Source organism: Numida meleagris, chromosome 1 (assembly GCF_002078875.1).
Source record: "Numida meleagris isolate 19003 breed g44 Domestic line chromosome 1, NumMel1.0, whole genome shotgun sequence".
Lineage (NCBI taxonomy): Eukaryota > Metazoa > Chordata > Aves > Galliformes > Numididae > Numida > Numida meleagris.
Genome location: NC_034409.1, coordinates 82,193,795 through 82,218,302, shown reverse-complemented (window position 1 = coordinate 82,218,302; position 24,508 = coordinate 82,193,795). Strand labels below are relative to the sequence as shown.

The following is a 24,508-nucleotide window of genomic DNA, read 5'->3' as shown; positions in this document are numbered from 1 at the left end:
GAGACAGTGTTGACAGAGTAAATAGAAATTTGAGTTCATCGGACAAAGTTTGCAGTTTGCAGTGGAAGGTCATAAGGATTTCAGGCATTTGTGGTATTTTGTCTCTGCTGTCTGTATCAAGCAAATAAAAAGAAAAAACCATCCTGATAGACGGCTTCCAGTTCTGTATACTTGGCATCTCAGCTCAGCCCGAAAGAACATGGGAAGCTTTGTCTACAATTATCTGAGGACATGCAACCCTAGTAAAGCATTAACACTAACTCATTCCCAGATTCCCTGGTATTTTTTTCATGTGACATTAAAAGGCTTACCCTGCTTCAGCTAATCCAAGTGGCCTGCAGTTTTGTTGCTGAAAATGCAGTATCGAATTTAGTTTGGGGAGGAAGAGTCTGAAAATATTAACTCTTAAAAGGCGATATTCCTCTTCTTTCATCCAGTGCATGGTCACATTACGATGTCAAATGCTTCAGTGAGAAACCTTCTGCAGTCCGTAGCTGAACCAAAGGAGACTTGGAGGGGTCCCATGTTTTTTATAATTTTTGCCCGAATTCACTCTCCTTTGCCTTTTATTACATATAACGTCTCCTCTAGGAAAGGCTGAACTCTGGCCTGTGAAATACCGATGATGACATTTTTATTTCCTGGTCTTGATTAAATTTAAATGAAGTGGAGACGGTTTTACTCCAAGTATGTAACCTCAGAAAACTAAAGACGAGTTTTACTAGCTCTGTAGCTAGGACGTGAGTGCAATCACTGCTTTTTGTGGAATTGCTGCTTCCAATATTTCAGGCCTGTGTTGCTGAAGCAGCAAATAAGAAAAAAAAATATGTTCATCTCATCTTTGAGTTCATCTTGGGCAATGGAATATCCAGAGATATCTTAGGGGTGTGAATAGGATTAAATAGTAAAAATAGGACAGTAGGTGATTGAGGTATTGGCTCAATTTTTTGTACAGTATGTTCATTCAATCTTACAAAGAGACTTTTACTTTGTGTCCCTATCTTTGCAACCCCATACGCATCTTAGCAATCATACAGTGAGGTGCTGTTGTGCATGTTACAAGTGCCAACCACTCGAGCGTGTGCTGTGCCTACAGGTGCAGAGAGGCACATGGGGGTTTCCCTGCCATTGCTGACAGCATCACGAGAGATCTGCTTCCAGCCTCAGCTGCCTGGGTGCTCTGGGAACATTTTCCTGCAAGCTCAGGAGAAACTCTTCTAGCTGCTACTAAATCCAGTCCAGACCATACTTTGTTGACTTCCTTCACTGGATTTTCTTCACTGCACTTGCCATTTCTTCCACCTGGCTTAGAAGAGCAGTAGCTGCCCACACAAGTGCTCAGTGGCTGTGAGGAGCTAAATGCAGAAGATCTCTCCAGGCTTTTCTCCTTTGACTTCCCCTTCTTTTTTATTTCCTCTCCCCACTCACTCTCTGCCTACAGATGGAGGATTTTGCCATTAGATTTAGTAATACTGAATGGAGCAGAATAAACACCTAAACACAGAGCATAACGTTACCACCTTCTACCATGGTCAAGTGCAGGATACAAACATCCTTTTATGTGTGCTTAAACTAGACAGGAATGAATCTAACACCTAAATAGGAAGTATAACTGCAAAAGAACTGCAGAGATTCACAGAATTCATTTTCTTTCTTTACTAAATATGAAAAGATTAAGATCAAAGGGCTGCTGTTCAACACTTTCTTCCAGCTCAAAGCAGAGCACATTCCGCCACAATCCACTTCTGGGTTAGACAGAAAACAAAGCCCCTTTTCCTGCTGATGAACAAGAGATAGTGTCTGAAAAACTAAACAAAGATTAAAACACAGAAAGCCAGAAAGGACTGAAAGGGAAAAATGAGTCCACCATTTTTTCAGGTGACAAGTGATAGGATGTAAGGAAGCGACCTCAGGTTGCCACAGGGGAGGTTTAGATGGGACATTAGGAAGAATTTCTTTATGGAAAGGGTGATCAGGCATTGGCAAGGGCTGCCCAAGGGAAGTGGTGGAATCACCATGCCTGGAGGTATTTAAGAGACATGTGGATGTGGCACAAAGGGACACGGTTTAGTGACGGGCTTGGTAATGTTATGTTGGTGGTTTGACTTGATGATCTTGAGGATCTTTTCCAACCTAAATGATACTATGACCCTATATTTGTTAAGGCTCAGCTTGTATCAGATTTGCCCTGGCGAATGCCAGGAATATGCTGTTTTTAAGTAGCTGTCTCTCATTAATTATAACATGATAGTTCTGGCTTGAAGGCAGTATAACACAGCTGCATCCCAGCAAACACTATGTGAAGGTGTAGCCATGACACCAGTAGCACCCAATAAAGGACAATTATGAGGACATGTCTTTATTATTTTGCTTTAAAAATAATTTCAAGCAACTGTCAGGGCTGTACCTGCGCTCCAGTGGATCACTCACGCCACCAAGGGGCAGCTTCAGTAAGGAGCCGACTGCGCTCCCAAAGCTTTGACTTCCCAGGAAAAGCTGTTACGTTTCCGATACTGCTCAAAGCTTCCTCCAACAAAGATTTGAATTGGCTGTCGTACACATCAGTAGCTAAATAGGTACGCACTGATTAGAAACATTTGACCTTCAGATGCACTGCTAAAGCATTTGAGATTCGCTGCACTTGATTTTATAAACGTATTTGTTAACTATCCATTTTTTATCTTGGTTACAAATAAGGATTCAAAAACATCTGATTCTCTGTTTGATTACTGCCACAAATTAGTTATGGTGCCTGTATGTAGACTTGCATTAGAGAAATGATAGAAAATGAGTTTCAAACATCAATTAAATTTCATCTTCTAAAGATTGCCACAGGGAATCAAACAGAACTCGATGCAAGGCTTATGAAGACAACATTGCTCACACCAGCTGACTGACACTGAGCTGCTCCATACGGTGTTGTTTTGAGCCTCGATGTACACCAGCCTGTGGCTGTCGTGCCAAAGAGAAAAATGTGTCAAATTACAGCTGTAGACACAGTACCTTGTCTTTAGGAAAAACAGCATACCCTTTGTACAACTGTTCAAGTGCCAACCTTTCCGCTGCATTCCGAGGCCCCTTTCCACCATCCCTTTTAGCTCTTTTTTCACTGTTTCACTTTCATTAGCACTACCTAGCCCTTAATTCATAGTGAACTCCAAAAATAGGGCACAGCCCAAGCAGCTGAGCTTTAAGGTGGGGGCAGCCGGATGGGACTCAGGCATTTCTGGAAAAAGACCAACTGGCGCATTTCTACTAAAAAAAAATTAAAACCTTGCTTTGGTGGTTTTAAAGCCAGAGTTAATAGTTAATGGACAAAAGCAAGACAATTTCAGGCGGCTCCAGAACATACAAAACAGCAATCCGACCCAGGAGAAATGATAACACGGAGACAAAGAAATACGTCCCTTTAAGACAGCAAAGGCAAATGATCCTGAAAACTACTGTAAATAAAGGCACAAGAGGAGCGCTCGTGGTGAGGGGTGGGAGCATAACAACAGTTTATTGCATTTACCCAGACTGAGCAAGGAGTGCAGAAGCAGCAATAGCATATAGAACCTGTGCAATGCAGTGAGGATTTAAGGAATACTCTGACTAGCACCTGCAGGTCCAGACTGACTGCAAATACAGTTTCCAATTTGCATGAACCAAATAGAATATGCAACATGACAATATGGCATATATAGTAGTAAGGCTGGGGAAAGAAAGGCAGCAAAAATGCAGCATCTAGAATGAAATAAAATTAAATTTAAAAAGCAGCTCCAGTCCTGGGATACGAGAGACAAATCCATCTGACTTTGCTTAAGCAAGCCATATGGGCGGAATGTCCTGTTTTAATTTCTCTTTTGGCCTCTACTACACTGTTTATCTTGAGCGCTCATCTTCTTGACAAATATATTTTGAGGACTTTATTCTTTCGGGTCTCATAGCCCTAAAGAGAACCTGCATAAATGTGTCTGCTCATCAAGTGTGGCTTGTGGTCTCTGTGCAGTTTTATTTCAAGTCAGAAGTTCACAGAGACCAAGAAACAATGTAGTATACGAAGGAGCTTACCGCCAGCACAAGTTTCTTCTCTCCATAAATGTGTTCGACACAGACAAGCAAATGAATGATAAGACTGATTACTCACTCCAGCCCAGCCCTCATTAAAATGCTTTTCAGAGCTAAGTAAAGAGTGTCAGAACCATTTTGCAAACGAGGAACAGGAGGAGAATGGTGATGTGTGGCAATTCCCATACCATGGTCCAGAAGGACCTGCAGCATATTGCAGAGATATCAAAGCTTAACTCCAACTCTAAACCAAGCATAGCATGGGTACCACCAGGCAGCCAGGTTGCAGCACTCCGATGCTCAGTACAGGTTGGTTTGCCATGTTAATGCTGTTTACATCTGATCTCCTTACATGTCCTAAATGAGATGTGTGAGCTGAGGGACCTTATGGCACTACAATAAGCTCCAGTGGCTTGCTTCTTTCCTTCTCCAATACAAACTGTAATGCTCAGGAGGGAAGAAAATTGTGAGCAGGGGTTGGTGCATGCAAAAAAGTTGGAGCTTGGGAGAAATACCAGGCAACGTATTTACACACGCAGACAGAGCGGAGGCTGGTGGATCAGGCCTGCCTTTTCCATAATTAAATTTAAAAATGGTACTCTAAGCAACTTGCCACAGATCAGAGAGGTAGATTTGAACAACATTACACATGTGCTTAAAGTCCTCTAGCTCTTTTAAAGTCTGAGTCAGCAGCTTAAGCGATGGTGTCTGGACAGACCAGCCTGGGGCTCACAGCCAGAGTTTTGCCACCCACGCCATCGTGCTGTGATGTGACCAAGCAAACAGGAGTCAAGTCCTGCATAGCCATTTTTCCCAGAGGCAGGGGTCAATCTATTCTCTAACTCAGTGATATCAGACTGTTTATAATCTGCCTTTGGTCTTTTCCAGAGATTCTGGCACGCCTAAGTCTGTCCTTAGGTGTTCATAGGGAAAAAATATCAGCCAGGTATTTCCTTACTTTTCAAGGGGCAGTTTTTCCTATTAGGAGGCAGGAACAGTATTTCACAAATATCATTTTCTAATCCCTTCCCTTCCAGCACTGTTGGAAAGAAAGAACAGAAGATTCAGCATGTGCTTGTTTCACCATTTTGATTCAGAGCACCAGCCTCGCATTCGAGGATACCAGCTGTGTTATACTTGAAGTAAAAAAAAAAAGTCCAGAACAAATTGGCTTTTCAGGACTTGGACTCTGCCACCTCAGCTCATTTCTATGGATGTGCTTTGGCAGCACACAGCTGAGCAAGGCCATAGACGTGTGTTTTAGAACATGGTAGCCTTCTAACTTCATTAAGAATCAGCTACATTATATTACAAGGGAAAAGTCTCAATTTAGGACCATTGCTTTCAGTCAGTGAGGCATCATCACCAAGACTGAACAAGACTAAACAGTGAGTAAGTTTGAAGTGTCTCTGTAATGAGTTTAACACATTTCGAAGATCTGGGTCCCCTCATGCACCAATTTTCTTGGGTTGGACAATGATCAGACACAATACTGTGTGTAGCCAGCACACAATATACGTGATCACTTTGGTTAAATTATAAAAAAAAGACTAACATCTAACTTGTCCTAGTCATGTTATTTGGCAAAACTAATGATATAATTAAATGGGTCCAAATATCAAAACCATATGTATCTGCTTACATTTATACTTCTTTTCCATTTACAAAATAATGCTTTCATTAGAGAATGAGCTTCATATGTACTGGTGGAGTCCCGCAACTCAATAATTTCTTCATCACAACGGCAAAAGAAATTCCAGCACAAATAATCTAGATTTATAGAGCTGATTGCAGTGTTGACACTTGGCCTGCAGAGCTCTCTAGCCGGCCAAAGAGAAGCAGTCCTTTCCGCAGGTATGAAGTGGGCTGGCTGATAGCATCAGCAAAGCCATGGTGAGTGATATGGGCAGAACATTTACAGCCCTGCTCCTCGCTAAACTAGAAATCTTTGAAGTACGATGCGTCAGTTCCATGAGTGCTTTAAGCAAACTCCTGCAGGAAATGGGATCCGTGTACTTGTTTTTTAGGGAGTTCCTTGTAAAACAATAGTCAAGTCTGAACATAAGTAGGTATTTTAATTTAATTTATAGTTTACTTTACATTTTGTTCCCTCCTTCTCCCACTGCCTGTAGGATTGTACATCAACAGACATTCAAAGTCTGCTTTCATTTAATTAAATGGGATCTTTATTGCCAGTCAAAAAAAAGATACCAGATATGTGAAATAATGTCTGTTCTCATGACATTTCAGCCCTGTTTCCAGGAAGGTTTTGGGATAGTTTTGAATAGATGAAACAAATGATAAGAAGTAAAAAACACTTCCTTTAAAAAAAAAAAAAAGAAAGAAAAAAAGAAAAAAAATCAAAGGAAAGGCTTTCCCCCACTTATCTTCCAACTCTTCTGTCTTTGGGGGTTTTTCTTTTAGCTCAGAGGCACTAGGCAAATAACATCGTTCATCTGTGACATCCAGTTAAGTATCATAATTGGCACAATATTACCATTATCAACAAATTCAGCTATGGAAATATCTGGACACAGTGATGTTGGTTATTCTGCATATACGCAGGAATTACCTCCACTGCAATCAACATGCTATCATAAACCAAGGGAAGAATCTGGGCCAGCAGTGGATACCTGTTCACTGAGCTCCACAACAGCAGGCCAGGGTCTGGGTGTCCGTAAGCTAATACAAACCAGAGCGATTCCTATTTTACTGCCTGAAAGTGGGAATTTTGTAGATCTAATTTGACATTCGTTCCTTGCCAAAATATTTTGCACTGGCACTTACTGTTGGAAAGGCCAGATTTTGCCTACTGCCAAGAATTTAGTAAAACAGCCAAATTCTTCAGTTCCTAATTGAGCAAATTTCTCATTGTAGTTTTGCTTGCTCAAGAAAGACAGGCCATGGTCAAATGCATGGCTAACTGCCTGGGTACGTAAGTGTATCGTTTGAGAGCCATATAAAAATATATAGCAACTATGGAGTTTTATACAGGTTATAGTTCTCATTAAAAAAAATAATGGGGTTGTCTATAAATGTCAACTTGCCAGTCTGCACAAGTGACCAGTTCCCTGGCTGCTGAATTTCACAAGCTTCTAATGTTGCTAGCTGCCACATGGAAGTGATTAATCAAGTCACTTGAGAAAAATCTGTTACAGATCATATGGGGTTTTCTTTACTGTTGTGGAGGCCTAAGTTACTGAACTCTAGGAAATCTTCTTCCTCTTCTTTTTTTTTTAACACACATACACATGTATTTATGTACATATATTTACCAATGTACTTGACGCATGGGAACTGATAAGACACAAGTTTCCTTCTAGCCAGGAAAATTCTTCAATAATATTGTGTTAATAAGCTTGCATTTCCAAAGGAAAGATAAGTAGGTTTATCTTCTCTTCTGCCAGTTATCAGTACACTGTGAATGTAAAATAGTGTTGTGTGGTCTCAGTACACTGATTACTGCAAGTGGAAGGAAGAGGAGAACAGCACAAATCTTACTCTGGATCATTTATCATGTTTCAGTCCTTTGAAGAAAAGTTTATTATAAGCGTCAAATTTAATAAAGATAAGGACTTTGTTACAAACTAAAGGCCTAACAGCACCTAATCATTAATATAGTATCAAAAAAGATTTTAAAAAATAATTTTTGACTGACTAGTGTTAAGAGACTCTGCCTCCTTTGGGGAATAAATACAAGTACAAGGCAGGATAAAACAAGGTATAGCTATTAGTCATAGATAAAAGAGAGATAAAATAAGGAATTCAGGAAAAGGAGAGGCAGGGGAGAAGTTAACAGCAGTTCTCAAAGGTGATTTACGAGTTTTGTACTAGCGCACATTAGGAGAAAATCAAATCCAGAGTCTAAACAGGCAAAAAAAAACTGCCAGAAAATATGAGATACTGCATGTCGGGTTTTTACTCTCTTGGCAGTTTTGATTACTGGTGCTCCTTTTGAGGTAAAAAGAAGAAAAAGAGGAGCACATTTTTTTCTACGGATACCTTTTAGAACTAATCCTTCCAAATCTGCATTTAAAAGCAACAGCATTGCCTTTTGTCAGTAGTTTGTAGATTTTGCATACGTTTTAGGAGAAGAGATGAAAAACTCCATAATTTTGCCTTCCTTCCCCTCTCTGAAACATTACTTTCAAAAACCTCTGATGAAAACAACAACTTTCATCCCCACACAATGTTAAGGGTTGCTCGTATGGCTCCTCCTCAGCTAGAAGCATTTTGTCATCCAGTATTACTTTAGCAACAAAGTGATGCTGTTCTACACATAGGCCAGATTTCGTTCTGCTCAAGTACTGCTGCTTGCCAATGGTTTTTGGGATTCACAAAGCTGCAAATACATCTTTGGGAAACATCAGTACCTGGATGACTATTAGCACAACTCGTGAGTACGGTTCTGAAGAGAACTCACTCCTGTAAGATCTAACCAGCCTGTCAATTCTCATATTGAACTTTTTCGAAAATTTGCAAGTTTGATAAAAAGCTCAGCCCTAAGGAATCAGCTCTCTAAACAAACTCCGAGCCTGTGGACTACAATTATGTACTCTATAGTACCTATTGCTCTGGTACGGTTAAACGAGTCTTCCACAGAGCACCTTAGAAGCATTTCTATTAATGATTTCTTCTAACATCTGAAAATCTGAGCAAGTTTCTCAACCTAGCAAAAAAACCAACTTCGACTGGGTACCCCACGCCACAGTCAAAGACAAACCAACTGTCCCTGTAAGACTATTGACAGCCACACTCTGTTGTTTGGAGAAACAACGCTGTCTCCCTGCAAGTGAAATATTTGCCTAGTGGACTTATTTTGGATTTGGTTAAGCCATGGCCTGGAGGTTGCCATCAATCTTTTGCTCCAGTGCTCAGCAGTAAGAATCTGGTGGAAAAAGTCTGTGGGGAAGAATATGATTTTACTGAGGTGCGATGATTTCTGTAACTGCAGATCTTCTAGTCAGTCTTTGTTGTCTTAACCGCATCACCCCGGGAACAGCTAGCACATGCTTTAACCGCTCCTTTGAATAGATACAAGAAGAATTAAAGAAATACGTATCTGCCTCAAAAAAAAAAATCCAGATTTTAAAACAAAAGGAGGACCAGGCAGGGAAAACAGGGGCCTTAGCTGATTGACAATATGGGATTTAAAATCTTTCAGATCGCAATCCATGAAGGGATGTTTGCATCTGGCCCCATAATGGAGTCCACATGCCCGAATTAGATGCCTGGACTCCATGCATGTGTGAAAGGGAGTAAAGTGCCTCAGAGGGGGATTCACAAAAGCCACTGTTTGAGGAGCTGCCTAAGCCAGCCAAATAGGAAAAGCTGAAGATTGCACTTCATCCTAAATCCTAGCTCTCTCATGGTTTTAAGAGTCTTCTGGTGAACGAGGCACACAGGCTCAAGACTCTCCATATGCAGCTCATAGCCCATAATCCTCTTTCAAAAGCGGGAGCCAAATTTTTCCTTCAAACCGTGAGGTGCCATCAGCAGCTCAAGCACACGCTTGCTCAGGCTGTAGAAGAGGGGTTTAATCCCTTCTTTCAACAAAGGGCACCGACACGCCCATTCTCTACCCTGAGGCACAACCCAGCCAGCCGGCTGCAGGTGATGGTGAGCTGGAACGGTGTCCAGCAGGCCAAGCAGGACCAAAGCCTCAAGACAGTTCATCTCGAAGCATTGGCAACAGCTGATCAGTCCCTGATCGGGGATGTGAATTTCATCTATGGACTAAAGTGCTTTAATTTCTCCCTTCAATCCTATTTTCCTGCCTAGTTCCAACCCCGCCTCTGCTCTGCAATGCTGTCAGCAACCAACATGAGGCTGGTGCCCCCACTGGCTCCAGAGGAGAAGCCTGGTAGCGTCAGGTTCTTCAGCCTACCGGCACTGGTGCAGTCCTCCATCCTGGCCATGGTACTCATGGAACACCAGTGCCAGTTCCCACTGCAGACATTTTTAAGGCCCTTTATTTTCACTAGTATCACAGTTACTGATCATGGGTCCAAACAGTTATGCTGAACATTTTGTATTGTTTCTCTTGGAGCAGAGTTGTGAGATTTAAGCAAGTGATAGTATTTAGTCTCCAGTGCTTGGCTTTGATTTCCTTTGGCTCTTGGTTGGGTTATTCCAAGGTGATAGATATAGTAATTTCAAGTCCTTTGAACCACAGCACATTGGATTGCATATAGGAAATATATACCGTCTTGTAGCATCTTAGAGGTCTCATCCAAAGTGATTTAAGTCGAGGGTACACAACGTATCTGTTTCTCTGAGAAGTGAATCTGGCTCTAAGTCAATTAAATTTTTATTTTGCATAAATATTTATAAGACAGTATATTTTCATGGATCCAGGATAAGTTTGTCAGGGGTGAAGGAGAGCTCTGCATGTGTGTGTGTTTTTCAGAACTGTTATTTTTCTTTTGAGAGACTTGACAAACATTTACTGTCAGTATTCACTGAATCAAACCTATGCTGAGTGTTTCAAAACTAGTTGAAAGTTTTTTGATGGTGGTCCTTATGGGCAGATCTGTTTGGAGTGGTATAGGGAAATATAGAATCACAGAATCATTAAGGTTGTAAGAGACCACTAAGATCACCTAGTCCAACCATCAGCCCGTCCCCACCATGCCCACTAAGCATGTCCCTCAGTGCCACATCCACACAGCTCTTGAACACCTCCAGGGACAGTGACTCCACCACCTCCCTGGCAGCCTATTCCAATGCCTCACCATTCTCTCTAAGAAATTTTTCCTAACATCCAATCTGAACCTCCCCTGGTACAACACAAGGCCAGTGTGCAGTTCAGCCATGACGGCAGTGCAGATATGTATATTAGAGCTTTTGACAGTGCTGGCACCCGGAGAACCAAGCTAGGAAGAAATATGTACCGGTAGACCCACTGTCAACCATCCAGCAGCTTCCAGTTTTATGTTTGCCCACACATTTGGCCCAGAAAACAAAGGGTGTTTTTTTTTTTAAAAAAAAAAAAAACAAAACAGCCCAGTTTTTACAGCATTTTAACTGAATGAGTGCTTAGCTGTGGTTATTGTCATCTTAGTCCTCATCTAGACATATAAGAATGAAAATAAGACTTGCCCATTTAGGGAGTAAGATTATGGAAGAACATCTGTTTGATTTGTGGGAATGGAGCAGTGTCAGGTCATGACTAAGATCAGCATGTCCTAACAAATATGACAATATCTGCAGCATTTGACAATAAAACAGGAAAATTTCTGTTGCTAAATAATTTTAAAACATCCTTCACTGATTTCTATCTGAGTGGCACAGTCATGTATGCTTAACCTTCTAAGGCAAGATAATTTCTTCCACTGTTTGAGCAAGGGTAGGGAAAGTAGGCAAAGGGCAGGAATCTTTCAATGGCAAATACCCTCCACGTAGAAATGCTCTAACAGACGGGAGGCTTTTTTCAAGAAAAATATTTTACAGACATTTGTTATTATCTTCATATCTCTCATGGACTGGGACTTCGGGGTTCTGAAGAGCTGTAAAGTCAGAACACAAAAAAAAAAAAAAAAAAGGGAGAGAAGAGCTGATCTTTCCCTTGACAGGCTCATCAAAGCAGAGCAAAGGGACATACTGCAAGTGGTAACAATTGGTCTCCAAACTGGAGCCTCCAAAGCCTTTTGCTTCTATTTAGAAAGAAAAAAAATTATGAAAAAGCGTGAGGGCAAGAGCTAAGAAAACACATTTTGTATACTATCAATGTGGGAAAATGAATGGGTAATGCTGTGCTTTGTTAGTTTCAGAAAGAGGCAGTCAAGCAAATTTTATGGCAAGAAGGCAGCGTAAGGCCACAGGATTGCAATGGGAGTCACAGAGAACAATAAATTGCTTCAAATGAATCAAGCCAAATACTTCAGTCCCGCACAGACTTCTGACTTTAGAGTTCAAGAACTCCAGGACTGTTAAAGTAAATGCAAGCTGCAAAGGCTACACTACGATCAGTGGGAAGGAACACATAAAATGAAGTTTCTCTGTAACAAAGGCTTCAGTCAAAGAAGCTGGTACCCAGAATTGACACTCAGTGAGATTTCATGATGTTGATACCTTTTTAGGGGTTAATGGCTCCCATTTGGACCCCTGGAAAACACTCAAACTTAATCAGCATCCATGTGCAATGCCAAAAAGGGGAAGGGAGGAAAGCTACAGGTCTAAACTTCTAAGAAGGCCCTGTTTCATCACTGCTAACAGAGACTAAACCACACACCTTTTTTCACACATACAGATAAGCTTTCCTAAATGCACTGAGAGCTACCGGCTCATAACAGGCTCCCCCTCTAAGCAGTCTTCTCAGAGTCACGAGAGAAAATATTAAACCAGACTATCTTATATATACATGTGTCCTGAGCTGAGCCTTCTTTGCCCCTTTAGGAATCAATGCACCTTCACAAAGAATATGTTTTGATTTTCCTACTTTGAGTACAATACTACCATTCATCAATGAGCAACTAAAAGTTCTCTGAGAGTAAAACCAGCAGATAACCCTGAGAAGACTCTTTGCCAGTTATGTTTGGATTCAGGTCACATTTAGTTCAATTTAACTGCCAGAGCCTGGAGGAGCCTCTTGCCTCCCTCTGCCTACTTGCATACCTGATGCAACGGGGCATTCCACCCATTCACTTCAGAGCCAACCTCCAGCACACTTCTGGCATCAGATCCACAGTCAGCTCAGCTGGGGCACCTGTCGGAGCCCCTATCAGCTGCAGCTGACTGAACAGAAAGGCACCAAACTGGAAAACTCTTTCACTTCTTACCAGCGAGTACAATTTACAGCAGGACTGCTAGAGGAATTGTCTTGTATTAAAATACTGAAATACTGAGAAACACCTTGCAGATCGCTACAATTTGGGGGGCTTTTCCTGCATGCTACCAGCACAACCTCATGAGGGGTGGAGTAAGACCAGCAGCGAGGGGGCAGCTGAAAAGGGAGGCTGCTTTGTAGCCAGTAATGCTGTGAGATTCAGCCAGTGTTGGGCAGCGCACCAGGAGGGTGACCAGAGCTGATAAGCAGGCAAGCAGCACCAGGATTTGATCACTCTGTGTGTGTGTGTGTGTGTGTGTGGCTGCTTTATGGGGCAGTGGCGCGGCCAGTGGTGGAGCGTCTCCATCGAAACTGTCTGCCACCAAGTCTGCAGGCAAATGGCCCAGAAGAGAGCTTTAGGCAGAGGATTCAAGCACATGATGCACGGCAGGAAAATGTATTCAAAGGCAGGTCTTTGCTAAATCCAACCCATAATTAATTCTAATCCCATAATTACAGTCACATGCTTTTCTGCAAACATTCCTCTAAGCTGGCCCTCCCTCCAGGTGCACAGAGAAGACTGAGGACAGCACAGTTAATTCTACAGTGGCCTCACTTCCCCTTCCTATCTGCTGCTTCCAATCACAGGACGTGTTTTCACACACATGAACACACAAATATCTGCACGCAGAGAAATACTATATATGTAGCTACAGACACGCACACACAAATGTAAGTTGTTTGAAAGTAGGAAAGGGGGCAGTTAGAGGGTGCCATTTCCATGCAGATAGCTGGCTCACAACCCAGCCTGAGCACACGCACAAATCTGCTTGGAAGAAGATTGGAGCAGAATGGTTGCTTCATCTTTGGAAATGGATTTACAAATGAATAAATGGAAATATCCCCAGGCACTGAGAGAAAAGATCATGTAATTACCATGAAGCAAAAGGCGGCTTATAGATGATTATCTGTTATTAAGATTAAGCCATTTATCGAGATGTTTTCACGCTTCTCTAGGAAGGCAACTTTAGGCATCATTCTGAGTTAAAAAGACAGAAATAGCATCCACCACCTATTGAGTATTCCCCACGAGCAGCAGGTTTATGCATGTGTGCATTTAAAAATGTTTATTCTGACAATCCACGGTATGACTGTCTTAGATTTACTAAATACCAGATGGTAATCAGATGCAGTTGGTAGACCTTCAGCAAAATGGTTTAATTTATTTTTAACGTTCTGAACAATAGCTATTTCTTAGTTACCCAAACAGAGCACAAACACTCACCACTACTTTGATTTCTTCAAGAGGGCAGAGAAAAGGAGGGAGGCAAAAAATAAACAAACCTGATCTTTGTGGGAGAATCTCACAGGAGACAAGAATGCAGGACTGCATTCAACAAACCCCAGTTTGCCATGATCGGTCCTCCCTGCTGAGTACGCAAGCCCTTCGGCAAGGTAAACTCTTCACCCACAAGAACCAGGCATTGTCGTCCCCAGTAACACCAGGCACTGTCAGAAGCACAGTGTTGAAGAGCACTCCAAGCCTGGCATGAAAGAGCCATTTCCTCCCGGCAGCGCAATGGAGGCCCTGGACGGGGTCACTCCCCCACCTCCTTCATGCTCTCTATTGCCAAAAATAAGGTTTAAGATTAAACTGGTAGAGCGAATCTTAATTTGTGTTCTGGAAATTTGAGGGGAATTTTGTGCCGAGCTGCATTTTGTTGCCCTTACTTCCTGTTTATATGTGGGTTGTGACTGAATGTACAAAAAGAAACTCTAAATTAGGGGTTTAATTAGCTTGATTGCGAATGTGAAAACATCTGTCCAAATGACATAAAACATTGTTTGGCACAGAAAAGCAGAAGAGTGCTTCACCTTCAAGTGGTAAAGCATGTATTAAATGGCATCCTAAGCAGTAAGCAAACAAAATTGTTTGGCAAGCAGAAGGCTGTCAGTTTTTCCTGCCCCTGAAAATACGAATTGCCACTAAAATTCAATCCCTGTGCAGTACAGCGCATCCCCAAATCCCTTCAGAAAGTATTCAGTGATGGACAAATTACTCCTCAAAGAACTAATGATGCAGAGATTAATTTTTGCTGAGATTAAGTGTTGAAATCAAGTCTGAAAACTGCAGGCAACAATGTCCTAGGAAGGATACCGCTCAAGTCATTACACACTGCCATGATGCTTCCAAGAAGGAGGGCCCCATTTACTCAACTCTTCACAAATAAAGGCATTTCCCAGGGGCAGTCACCCCAGCCACTCTCTGGTGATGATCTAAAGCTTTGGTGGCTGCTCTTGCCATTTTGTGATACATTTCTCAGAAGAAAACTAGCTAGGTGGAGGTATCCACATGCTTGCAGGTGTAACACAGAAGTTTAAGGAACAAAGTCACGCGACATGGTAGCAGTATAGGTTATTTGTTACCAATGTAACACCAGAAATGAAAACAGAGCCAATCGCTACCACCTCTTGTGAGCCTCTTTTGGGCTCAGCACCACCTACCTCTGTCTGTAAGCTGGGAGCCAGGGGAGTCCCCGCAGAAGGCTGCTGTGCCTCTGAACCTGCCAGCGCTCTGCCACACAGCTGTGCTACTCCTCACTCTGAAGCATGTTATTGGCTGCTTCCACGGCTTTCTGCTGTCCCTGTGTTCCCCTGTAGACAGGGAGACTCGAGTGAGGTCCCAGGTGGGATTGGAATCCCCAGTTCCCAAGACAGGAGCCACCCCTGAGTACACCACTGTAAATACTCGGTAATGTGATCAGTTATCAAGGATACTCCTGAAGGAGCTAAAAGTTCCTAACCACTCTTGGTCTTATGCCAAAAACATTGTGGAGAACGTAGCTTTCTGGCACCAAACATTTTTAATTGCGCTCCTCTGGGTGCAAACCATCCAGAGACATCAAGACGTCTGCTTTGGGAGTTTTCCAGCAGTCATGCCCACATTGCAATCTGAGCACTGGCCAGCCCACGCCCTTGGTGTAGTGGGGAGCAGGTCCCCACAGCTCCCTCATGGAATGGACCCCAGGGCAGAAGAGTTCAGGTCACTGCGATACACTCCTCATGCCTCGTGCAGTTTTGAGAAACACAGCAGTTCAAAAGCAACATCTTGGCAATTTAAGCCAGCAGAACTAGTCTTGGGGCAAATGTCTTACAGGTCCTGAGACACTGGTAAATTATATGTAACCCAAAAATTGATTGCAAAGCAGTCATTTCCCCGTAACAACTGATAAATCAAGGTCTGGTTTCCACCCTTTGCAAGACCACCTATGATTTCAAGTCTAGACCAGCATCACTCTTTCCATACATTCTTCACCCAATTAGACTAAACAGCCATTATTTCTTCACACTAATATAAGAATTATGAGTGCTGGTACATTTTGTTTTGTCTTCAGTTTCTGCTGACAAACACAAACAGCCCAAGGGAAGCCCCTAGCTTTCTTAGGAGAAAAGCTCTACCGAAGAGATTATTGAGAAATGTTCTCACTTGAGCTTTGCCCATAAAAATGCATTTTTTTTCCATGGACTCTCTCTCACCCACAAAGAGATCCACATGCATTCACACACAAGCAGTTAAACACTGGGGCTTGCAATAATTTTCCTTTGCCTTCCAGTTGCTTGCCCCACCCTAGGTAAAGCAAAATATTTACTATGATCAAAATGATGTACCACACTGCATCTGATAGAGCGGGAGAGACATATGCTTGGCTGTGGGTTGGGACACAGCAGCTTTTCCTCCCTCTTTCTTCAGACATTCAAACAGTTTAGGTAAATTTTTGCTTGCTTCAAGTCTTTGGCTTCTCCAACGGTACATGCACACATGGATTCACCTGTCATAAACATGTAGACACATTCTTGTTTCTTTCTGACAGAAGCCCAGGAAAATCCCATTCCAAAGTCAGCTTATCACTCCACTGACAGATACCTCTGAAAGCACATTGGATCATACTGTGTTTGGAGGTCATCCCAAAATTGCTGAGATACGGGTGAAGAGTGTGGAGAGTCTTACACTTTGGCTGTATCTTCAGCATGTATTTTTCTCTTCCTGTCTCTAGTATTGTCCTTAAACTTTGCCACTGCTGTCAAAATCCGCTTTTGCTATTCATAAGCTCAAATGGACCTAACCAACAGTTAGGATCTACACACTTATCGGAAAACCCAGACCAAGGTCTTTAGCAGCTAAAAGGCATTAAAGATGTTGATAGCTTCCTAGCAACTAAGAGGCTCTGAGCAGTAGCAGCCGAACACATGACTTCACCGTGCTCATCAAGGTTAATTTTGCCTGACCCCTTGTCCTCTGGGAGCTGCATGGCCACCACCCAACGTGGCCCCTTCCCAGGTTCCTGCAGTGGATCCAAGACCCCGACAGCATGCATGAGGCCGCCAGGGAGACACTGACCTCCTTCCACAGCGATGTCAGCCAAGGCCCATTGAGCCCAAGGTCGCTCAGTAAATACACCCCCCACCTTCAACTCCACAGCCACCGGCCCCAGCCAAAGTCAATAGATTAGAAGCAATTTGTCATTTCCAGGCCACGCTGTTTTGGTTATGATGAGTCAAAAAGACTTGAAAGGAAACACAGATGTAGTGAGGTCACCTCATTTCTGGAGCCTTCCTATCTCTCAAAGCCCTTGCTGGATCGCCCTCAGAATTTCCACACATGTGGGCACATAAAAACACCTCATGTGTGCACAGTCATGCCTGCAGGTGCACTGCAAGAGGTATGGTGGGGCCGGGGCTCGGTGGCAAGCACAGAGAGGCTCAGTTCCCTCTGCACCGCGGACAGACTGGTGTCTCCCCAGAAGAATTTACTTCAATTGCTTCAAATAGCTCCCACTTACACACAAAAACCACATCTTGCAATAAAAACAAAAAGAAAAATTAAGTCCAAAGGAATTTTACCTATTTCCCTCTCCACTAATTCCACCGAAGCGATCTTTTTTTGAAAGAAAAAATAAAAAACTGGCCACCAGAACAGCAAAATAGCCAAAATACTAATTTAATAACCTCATTCTTCTAAATCCACCCTGCCCTTCATACTTCTGGTTTCAACAACAGTCTCAAATTATCCCGCACCTTGTACTGCTTTTCTTCAAAAGGTTCCACTGCGATTTTCCCATCACAAGAGCAGTGCTTCTCGTCCAGAGCAGCATGCTCTCCAGCAGCAGGGACGCTCCCTGCACACTGAGGCCGGCGTTACCCCACCAGCTGCAGGCAGATGGAGAAGAGTTACCAGCTATGGTACGGAAAGGAACAGAAAGGGCAACAGAAGAGACCCCCAGGAAGGTCTCTCTGGGCCATCGGTGCAGCTCAAGCTACCAGATGAGCCCCAGCTGCTGCCCCGGTGCAGGCCTCAGGCTGGCCTTGCACGCGGCCTAAGGCCGACGGCCTCAGCCCTCAGCTGCCGGCACAGCGCCTGGGACTGAGCCGCACCACAGCCCCGGAGCCTCCGGACTCCGCTTTCCTCGCCACGCGGCTGCTGCGGCGCGGGAAGGAGCGCGGAGGGCAGCTGCGGGGCGTCCGCTCCACCTAGCGTCAGTTCGCCTGCACTTCAATTCTTCTTCGGCTTGCCTGGCCGCAGTTAGCCCTCCGTTCTGACATCTGTGGTTAGCTTGTCTGTTTAGGATCGTTACTGGAAATACTAACGTTTCCGCTGGTTGTTTTAATGACAACAGTGACAACATCGACTGAGAGAAAAACCTTCTGAAAAGCGGAAATATGGAAATGGAAGAATCGCAGAATCACAAATCACAGTCATAGGGGGTTGGAAGGGTCCTCTAGAGGTCATTGAGTCCAACCCCCCTGCTAAAGCAGGTTCCCTACATCAGGTTGCACAGGCAGGCATCCAGACAGGTCTTGAATATCTCCAGAGGAGACTCCACCACCTCTCTGGGCAGCCGGTGCCAGTGCTCCACCACCCTCACAGTATAGAATTTCTTCCTGGTGTTTGTATGGAACTTCCTGTGTTCGAGGTTGCACCCATTGCCCCTTGTCCTGTCACTGGGCATCACTGAAAAGAGCCTGGCACCATCCATTTGACTTCTGCACTTTAGATGTTTATAAACAGTAATGAGATTCCCTCTCAGCCTTCTCCAGATAGAAGAGTCCCAGGTCTCTCAGCTTTTCCTCATATGGGAGATGCTCCAGGCTCCTCATCATCTTTGTTACCCTCCACTGGACTCTTTCTAGGAGATCCCTGTCCTTCTTGAAATGGGGAGCCCAGAACTGAACACAGTACTCTAGGATGTGGCCTCACCAGGGCAAATTAGAGGGGTAAGATCACCTCCTTTGACCTTCTGGCCACGCTCATTTAATGCACCCCAGGATCCCATTGGCCTTCTTGGCCACAAGGGCACACTGCTGGCTCATGGTCAACCTGTTCTCTATCAGGACCCCCAGGTCCTTCTCTGCAGAGCTCCTCTCCAGCAGATCAGCCCCTAACCTGTACTGATGCACGCGGTTATTCCTCCCCAGGTGCAAGACTCTACACTTGCTCTTGTTAAACTTCATCAGGTTCCTCCCTGCCCAACTCTCCAGTCTGCCCAGGTCTTGTTGAATAGCAGCACAGCCTTCCAGTGTGCCAGACAATCCTCCCAGCTTTGTGTCACCAGCAAACTTGCTCAGGGTGGACTCTATCCCTTCATCCAGGTCATTGATGAAGATGTTGAACAAGACCGGGCCCAGCACCAACCACTGGGGAACTCTTAAGTTACAGGCCTCCGACCAGACTCTGAGCCACTGATGACAGCCCTCTGAGCTCTGCCAGTCAGCTGGTTCTCAATCCACCTCACGGTCCACTCATCGATCCCTCACTTTCTAAGTTTCATTACAAAGATGTTGTAGGAAACAGTGTCAAACCTTGCTGAAGTCAAGGTACACAACATCCACAGCTCTCCCCTCATCTACCCAACTGGTGATTACCTCCTTGTTTCCAACACAGTTTTAAATTACCCTTCCTCCATAATAATGACATACTAATTACCACTGAGAGATTAGGTTTCAGAGGAAGTGAGGGACAGTGTTCTATGAGAAGAGCAGACCCTTCTCCAAATGCAAAATAACAGGGAACTCAGAGCAGGAGCAAAACACAAGAATTAAGCAGGATGTCACTACATGGTCCAAAGCCTTCATAACAGCAGAAAACAACCTCTGCCAACTGTGATTTTTTCTGTTTTCCCACAGGTGATGGCTGTGCTGCTCATTCCCACACAGCTGTTGGCAGTGGCTGTTGCCATTTCCCTGCAGCTGGTGAGGTCCACTCAGGGTGGTGTCTACTATGGAATCAAGCAGCTGCCACCCCAGGTGCCCCAGTACCAAGCCCTCGGACAACAAGTACCTCACATGCCGCTGGGCAAGGAAGGCATCCCGATGCAGCACATGGGCAAGGAGATGCCGCACATGCAGTATGGCAAGGAGTATCCCCATTTGCCTCAGTACATGAAGGAGGTTCCACAGGTGCCAATGCTTGGCAAGGACAGGGCTCCCAAGAAAGAAAAAGGTAGGCATGTCCCTCGCCAGCCTGGCCCTGTCACACTCCGCACAGCAGTGCTTGCCCCTGGGTAAGCGGGCTGCTGTCAGCTGGATGTGGGGTAGATTTGCTTTTCTGACTCTATAAGTCATCTTTCTGTTGATTATCTATGGGACTGAGATGTTGAACACGCAGGAATTACTGCACAACTCTGCACCTACAAGCACTTTTAGTATTCAGTATTCAGTAAAGAAAGCTTGGAAAACATTAGAATATTTAAGAAAGCAACAAAAAACATCCAGACCAGAAATGCCCACACAACCCTTCTGGGGACAGCATGTGTCTGTGTGACCTCAGCTGGTTAATGTGTTTAAGTGTTTTAAAAGTTCAGAGTAACCACAGTCTCCACTGGCTTCAGTGGGAAAGGGAGGATTTCAGGGTCTATTTCTAGAGTATCTAAACAAGAATAACTCTCTGCAGTAAAACCAACCCATCTTGTGAGTAAAGGAGTTTTTCTACATGCATAGAACACAAAACATGCAGAGAGAGGGTATCCACCTCCCAAAGAACAATCAAATCTCTCACCCTGAAACCTCTTCTCTCCTTCCATCAAACCCCAATCCTCTCACCTCTTCCATTATAGAACAAAAAAGCAACCAGACCCCAGCACAATCACTCCCAGGTGGCACCATCTTCACCTGAAATGCTGCATGATCACATACACTAATAAAAATGTGGTTTGGGATAATGAAAAGCATTTTGTGAAGTGTTTAGAGAGAGCTCTAATTAGCCATGCCTATGCCAAAAACTTTTGAGAGCTTAGCAACACTGAGTGAGGCTGCAGGTTTCCAGTAACATCTTAAAGGAAGCTAAAGCCTTGGTGAAAACGCAGTAATACCAACACATAATTTTCTTACCAATACAGCCTTATTTTATTGATCTTGCTAATGTAAGCCCCTCAAGAAACAATACTCTTATGCCATAGCTACTCCTTCCACATGATCACACCACGCAGCTTCTGCACTGTTCTGAAACTTACAGGTTAGTCTACAGTAACACAGGAGAAAAGTCAGATTTCACTGCTTAATATTGTACACACAGAAAATGCTATTAAACAGCTTTTATGTGAAAAAAAACCCACCAAAACATAGAGAGGATGCAAAACAATTCTTTCATATAAACAGAAACACACACAAGTTGGAAGTATGCAAAACAGCAAGAACATCCTCTTAATTGCAAACATCAGTCAGTAATTTTCTGGACTTTTCCAGCTACCACAAAACCAAGAGGTACCATATGAAGCACGCTCAGTTCTAAACTGCCTTTGTGTTTTTCAAGAGATGTGATTACATTCACACCCCTACCTTTTCCTTTTTCTTTCTTCCCCTACCCAGAAATACCCATGCGCAGCTTGAGGGGCGAGCAAGGTCCCCCTGGTGAGCCTGGACCAAGAGGACCACCAGGACCACCAGGATTACCAGGTCATGGTGTGCCAGGAGCAAAAGGAAAACCGGGTCCACAAGGATATCCAGGAATTGGAAAGCCGGGTTTGCCAGGCATGCCTGGAAAACCGGGGGTGATGGGGCCTCCTGGGCCGAGAGGGGAGATGGGGCCGAAGGGAGAGGTTGGGCCCATGGGGATACCAGGGCCACAGGGACCACCAGGACCTCATGGACTCCCAGGAATAGGGAAAGCGGGTGCTCCGGGGCTGCAGGGACAGCCAGGACCAAAGGGTGAACCTGGGATGAAAGGGCCCCCAGGGGTCCCTGGGATCCCTGGTCCAAAAGGGGAGAAGGGTGTTGGTATCCCAGGTTTGCCAGGGCTGAAGGGCCCACCTGGGCTGCCCGGCCCTCCCGGCCCTGTGGGTTTGCCAGGGGTGGGGAAGCCAGGTATGGTGGGGTTCCCTGGCCCGCAAGGCCCTGTGGGCAAGCCTGGTCCCCCAGGTGAGCTGGGGCTGCAAGGGCCCCCGGGTGTCCCTGGGTTGCAAGGACCTCCTGGCCTGCCTGGTGTTGGCAAACCCGGCCAAGACGGCATCCCTGGTCAGCCAGGCTTCCCAGGTGGCAAAGGGGAGCAAGGCTTGCCAGGCTTGCCAGGCCCTCCTGGTCTCCCTGGGGTTGGTAAGCCAGGCTTCCCTGGCCCAAAAGGTGAGCGTGGGGTAGGTGGCCTTCCTGGTCCCCTGGGGCCCAAGGGGGAGAAAGGCCATGCAGGGCCGCCTGGCATGGGGGGGCCGCCAGGGGAGCCAGGACAACCAGGCCTGCCAGGCATCATGGGCCCCCCAGGTGCCGTTGGCTTCCCAGGGCCCAAAGGAGAAGGTGGCGCTGTGGGGCCACCAGGACCGGTGGGCCCCAAAGGCGAACCAGGCCTGCAGGGGTTCCCAGGGAAGCCAGGCTTTCCTGGGGAAGTGGGAGCCCCCGGGCTGAGGGGGCTGCCAGGCCCCACTGGGCCCAAGGGAGAAGCAGGGCACAAGGGCTTGCCAGGGCTGCCGGGTGTCCCGGGGCTTGTGGGGCCAAAGGGTGAGCCAGGGTTGCCTGGCGCCCAGGGCCTTCAGGGCCCCTCAGGCATCCCAGGCATCGCAGGGCCCAGTGGTCCTATTGGCCCCCCAGGGCTGCCAGGGGCCAAGGGGGAGCCTGGCCAACCCGGTCCTCCTGGTTTCCCTGGCGTGGGAAAACCTGGGGCTGCAGGGCTGCAGGGCCCTCCAGGGAAGCCTGGAGCACTCGGTCCCCCTGGCCAGCCAGGCCTCCAGGGGCCTCCCGGTCCTCCTGGGCCACCTGGACCCCCAGTAATCATCCCCCCGACTCCGCCGGCCGCGGGACAGTACCTGCCCGAGGTGGGGCCAGGAATAGATGGCCTCAAGCCCCCCTACGGCTATGCAGGCAAGAAGGGCAAGGCCGGCGGCGCTGTCTACGAGATGCCCGCGTTCACAGCGGAGCTCCTCACCCCCTTCCCCCGGGTCGGTGTGCCTGTGAAGTTCGACAAGCTCCTCTACAACGGCCGGCAGAACTACAACCCCGCAACAGGGATCTTCACCTGCGAGATCCCCGGGATCTACTACTTTGCCTACCATGTTCACTGTAAAGGTGCTAGCGTCTGGGTGGCTTTGTTCAAGAACAACGAGCCACTGATGTACACCTACGATGAGTACAAGAAGGGCTTCCTGGACCAAGCTTCTGGGAGTGCTGTCGTTCAGCTGATGCCTGGAGACAAGGTTTACGTTCAAATGCCATCCGAGCAGGCAGCAGGACTCTATGCCGGGCAATACGTTCACTCATCTTTTTCAGGATATTTATTGTATCCCATGTAAAACAAAAACCAGGCACACACACAAATCTAAACCTTTCTTCTCCGCTTCAAAATCTTATACCACAAAAGATGCATTTAATGACCGTTTTGGACCATCTTGTTAAAAAAAAAAATACAAAGTTTAACATGCACAGCTAGATATTAAAAAAAAAAAAACGTGTGGTGAATATATTTAAAGGTGTGTATCAGGTTCATAAACAGTTGTTTCGCACCCAAGGGGAACATATTAGCTGTACATTATATATTTCTGTGATGCCATGCTTCATTTCATCACAATAATGCAGTACTAAGGTTCAGATCAATTTATGTCAGTCACTCCTGTTGCGTATTTGACTGATGCATTTGATCATAGTTATGAGATGAAAAACAGTGACAGAAAAGAGTAGGTCAGTCTCCAATTACATGGAAAAAAAATGAGTGGCTTTTTATTTGTTTCAGGGGGTTGTGGTGGTGGTGGTGGGGTTTTTTTGACAGCAGGGCTGCCTGACAAGCAGAGGTTCTCTTACTGGAGAGCTTTACTTGTCTTCCCTCTATGTAAGATATTACTGCAGGTTTGTTGTTGCTTTTCCTGAGCAATTTGTTTATTATGGAAAAGGAACACTGACAGCAGAACCATTCCCTGAGAGCTTTCTCCATGGGTCTTTGGACTCAGCACGCCACTTGACTCCAGCAGGCACTGGGTTCACCTCCAAATGCCACAGCACCCAAAAAGCCTCCATCTCTACTCGCACTGTTGAAGCAGATGCGGTAGATCAGAGAAAATTGAAGGACTTCACTATTTGCATTATGCCGTGTGATTAAAACATCTTGGCTGACACGTGGCAGTGCAGCAGGGTGGTATAAATTAGAATGGATTCCTGTATTCATGCTAAAAACCTGCAGCCTGTCCGGCTTGCAAAAGGACACACATATTCTGCCACTTA

General features: G+C 45.1%; 1 protein-coding gene across 3 annotated transcripts in view; it reads left to right on the top strand.

Annotated features, from left to right (window-relative positions):
* COL8A1 (collagen type VIII alpha 1 chain) overlaps positions 1 to 23,756 on the top strand; it is an 85,048-nt gene extending 61,292 nt beyond the window's left edge. For all 3 annotated transcript variants that reach the window (XM_021399864.1, XM_021399847.1, XM_021399853.1), the window contains 2 exons: positions 20,000 to 20,315; positions 21,680 to 23,756. In XM_021399864.1, coding sequence (XP_021255539.1) covers positions 20,003 to 20,315; positions 21,680 to 23,586 — 2,220 coding nt within the window. In that variant the 5' untranslated portion in view covers positions 20,000 to 20,002 and the 3' untranslated portion in view covers positions 23,587 to 23,756. The remainder of the gene's footprint in view (positions 1 to 19,999; positions 20,316 to 21,679) is intronic.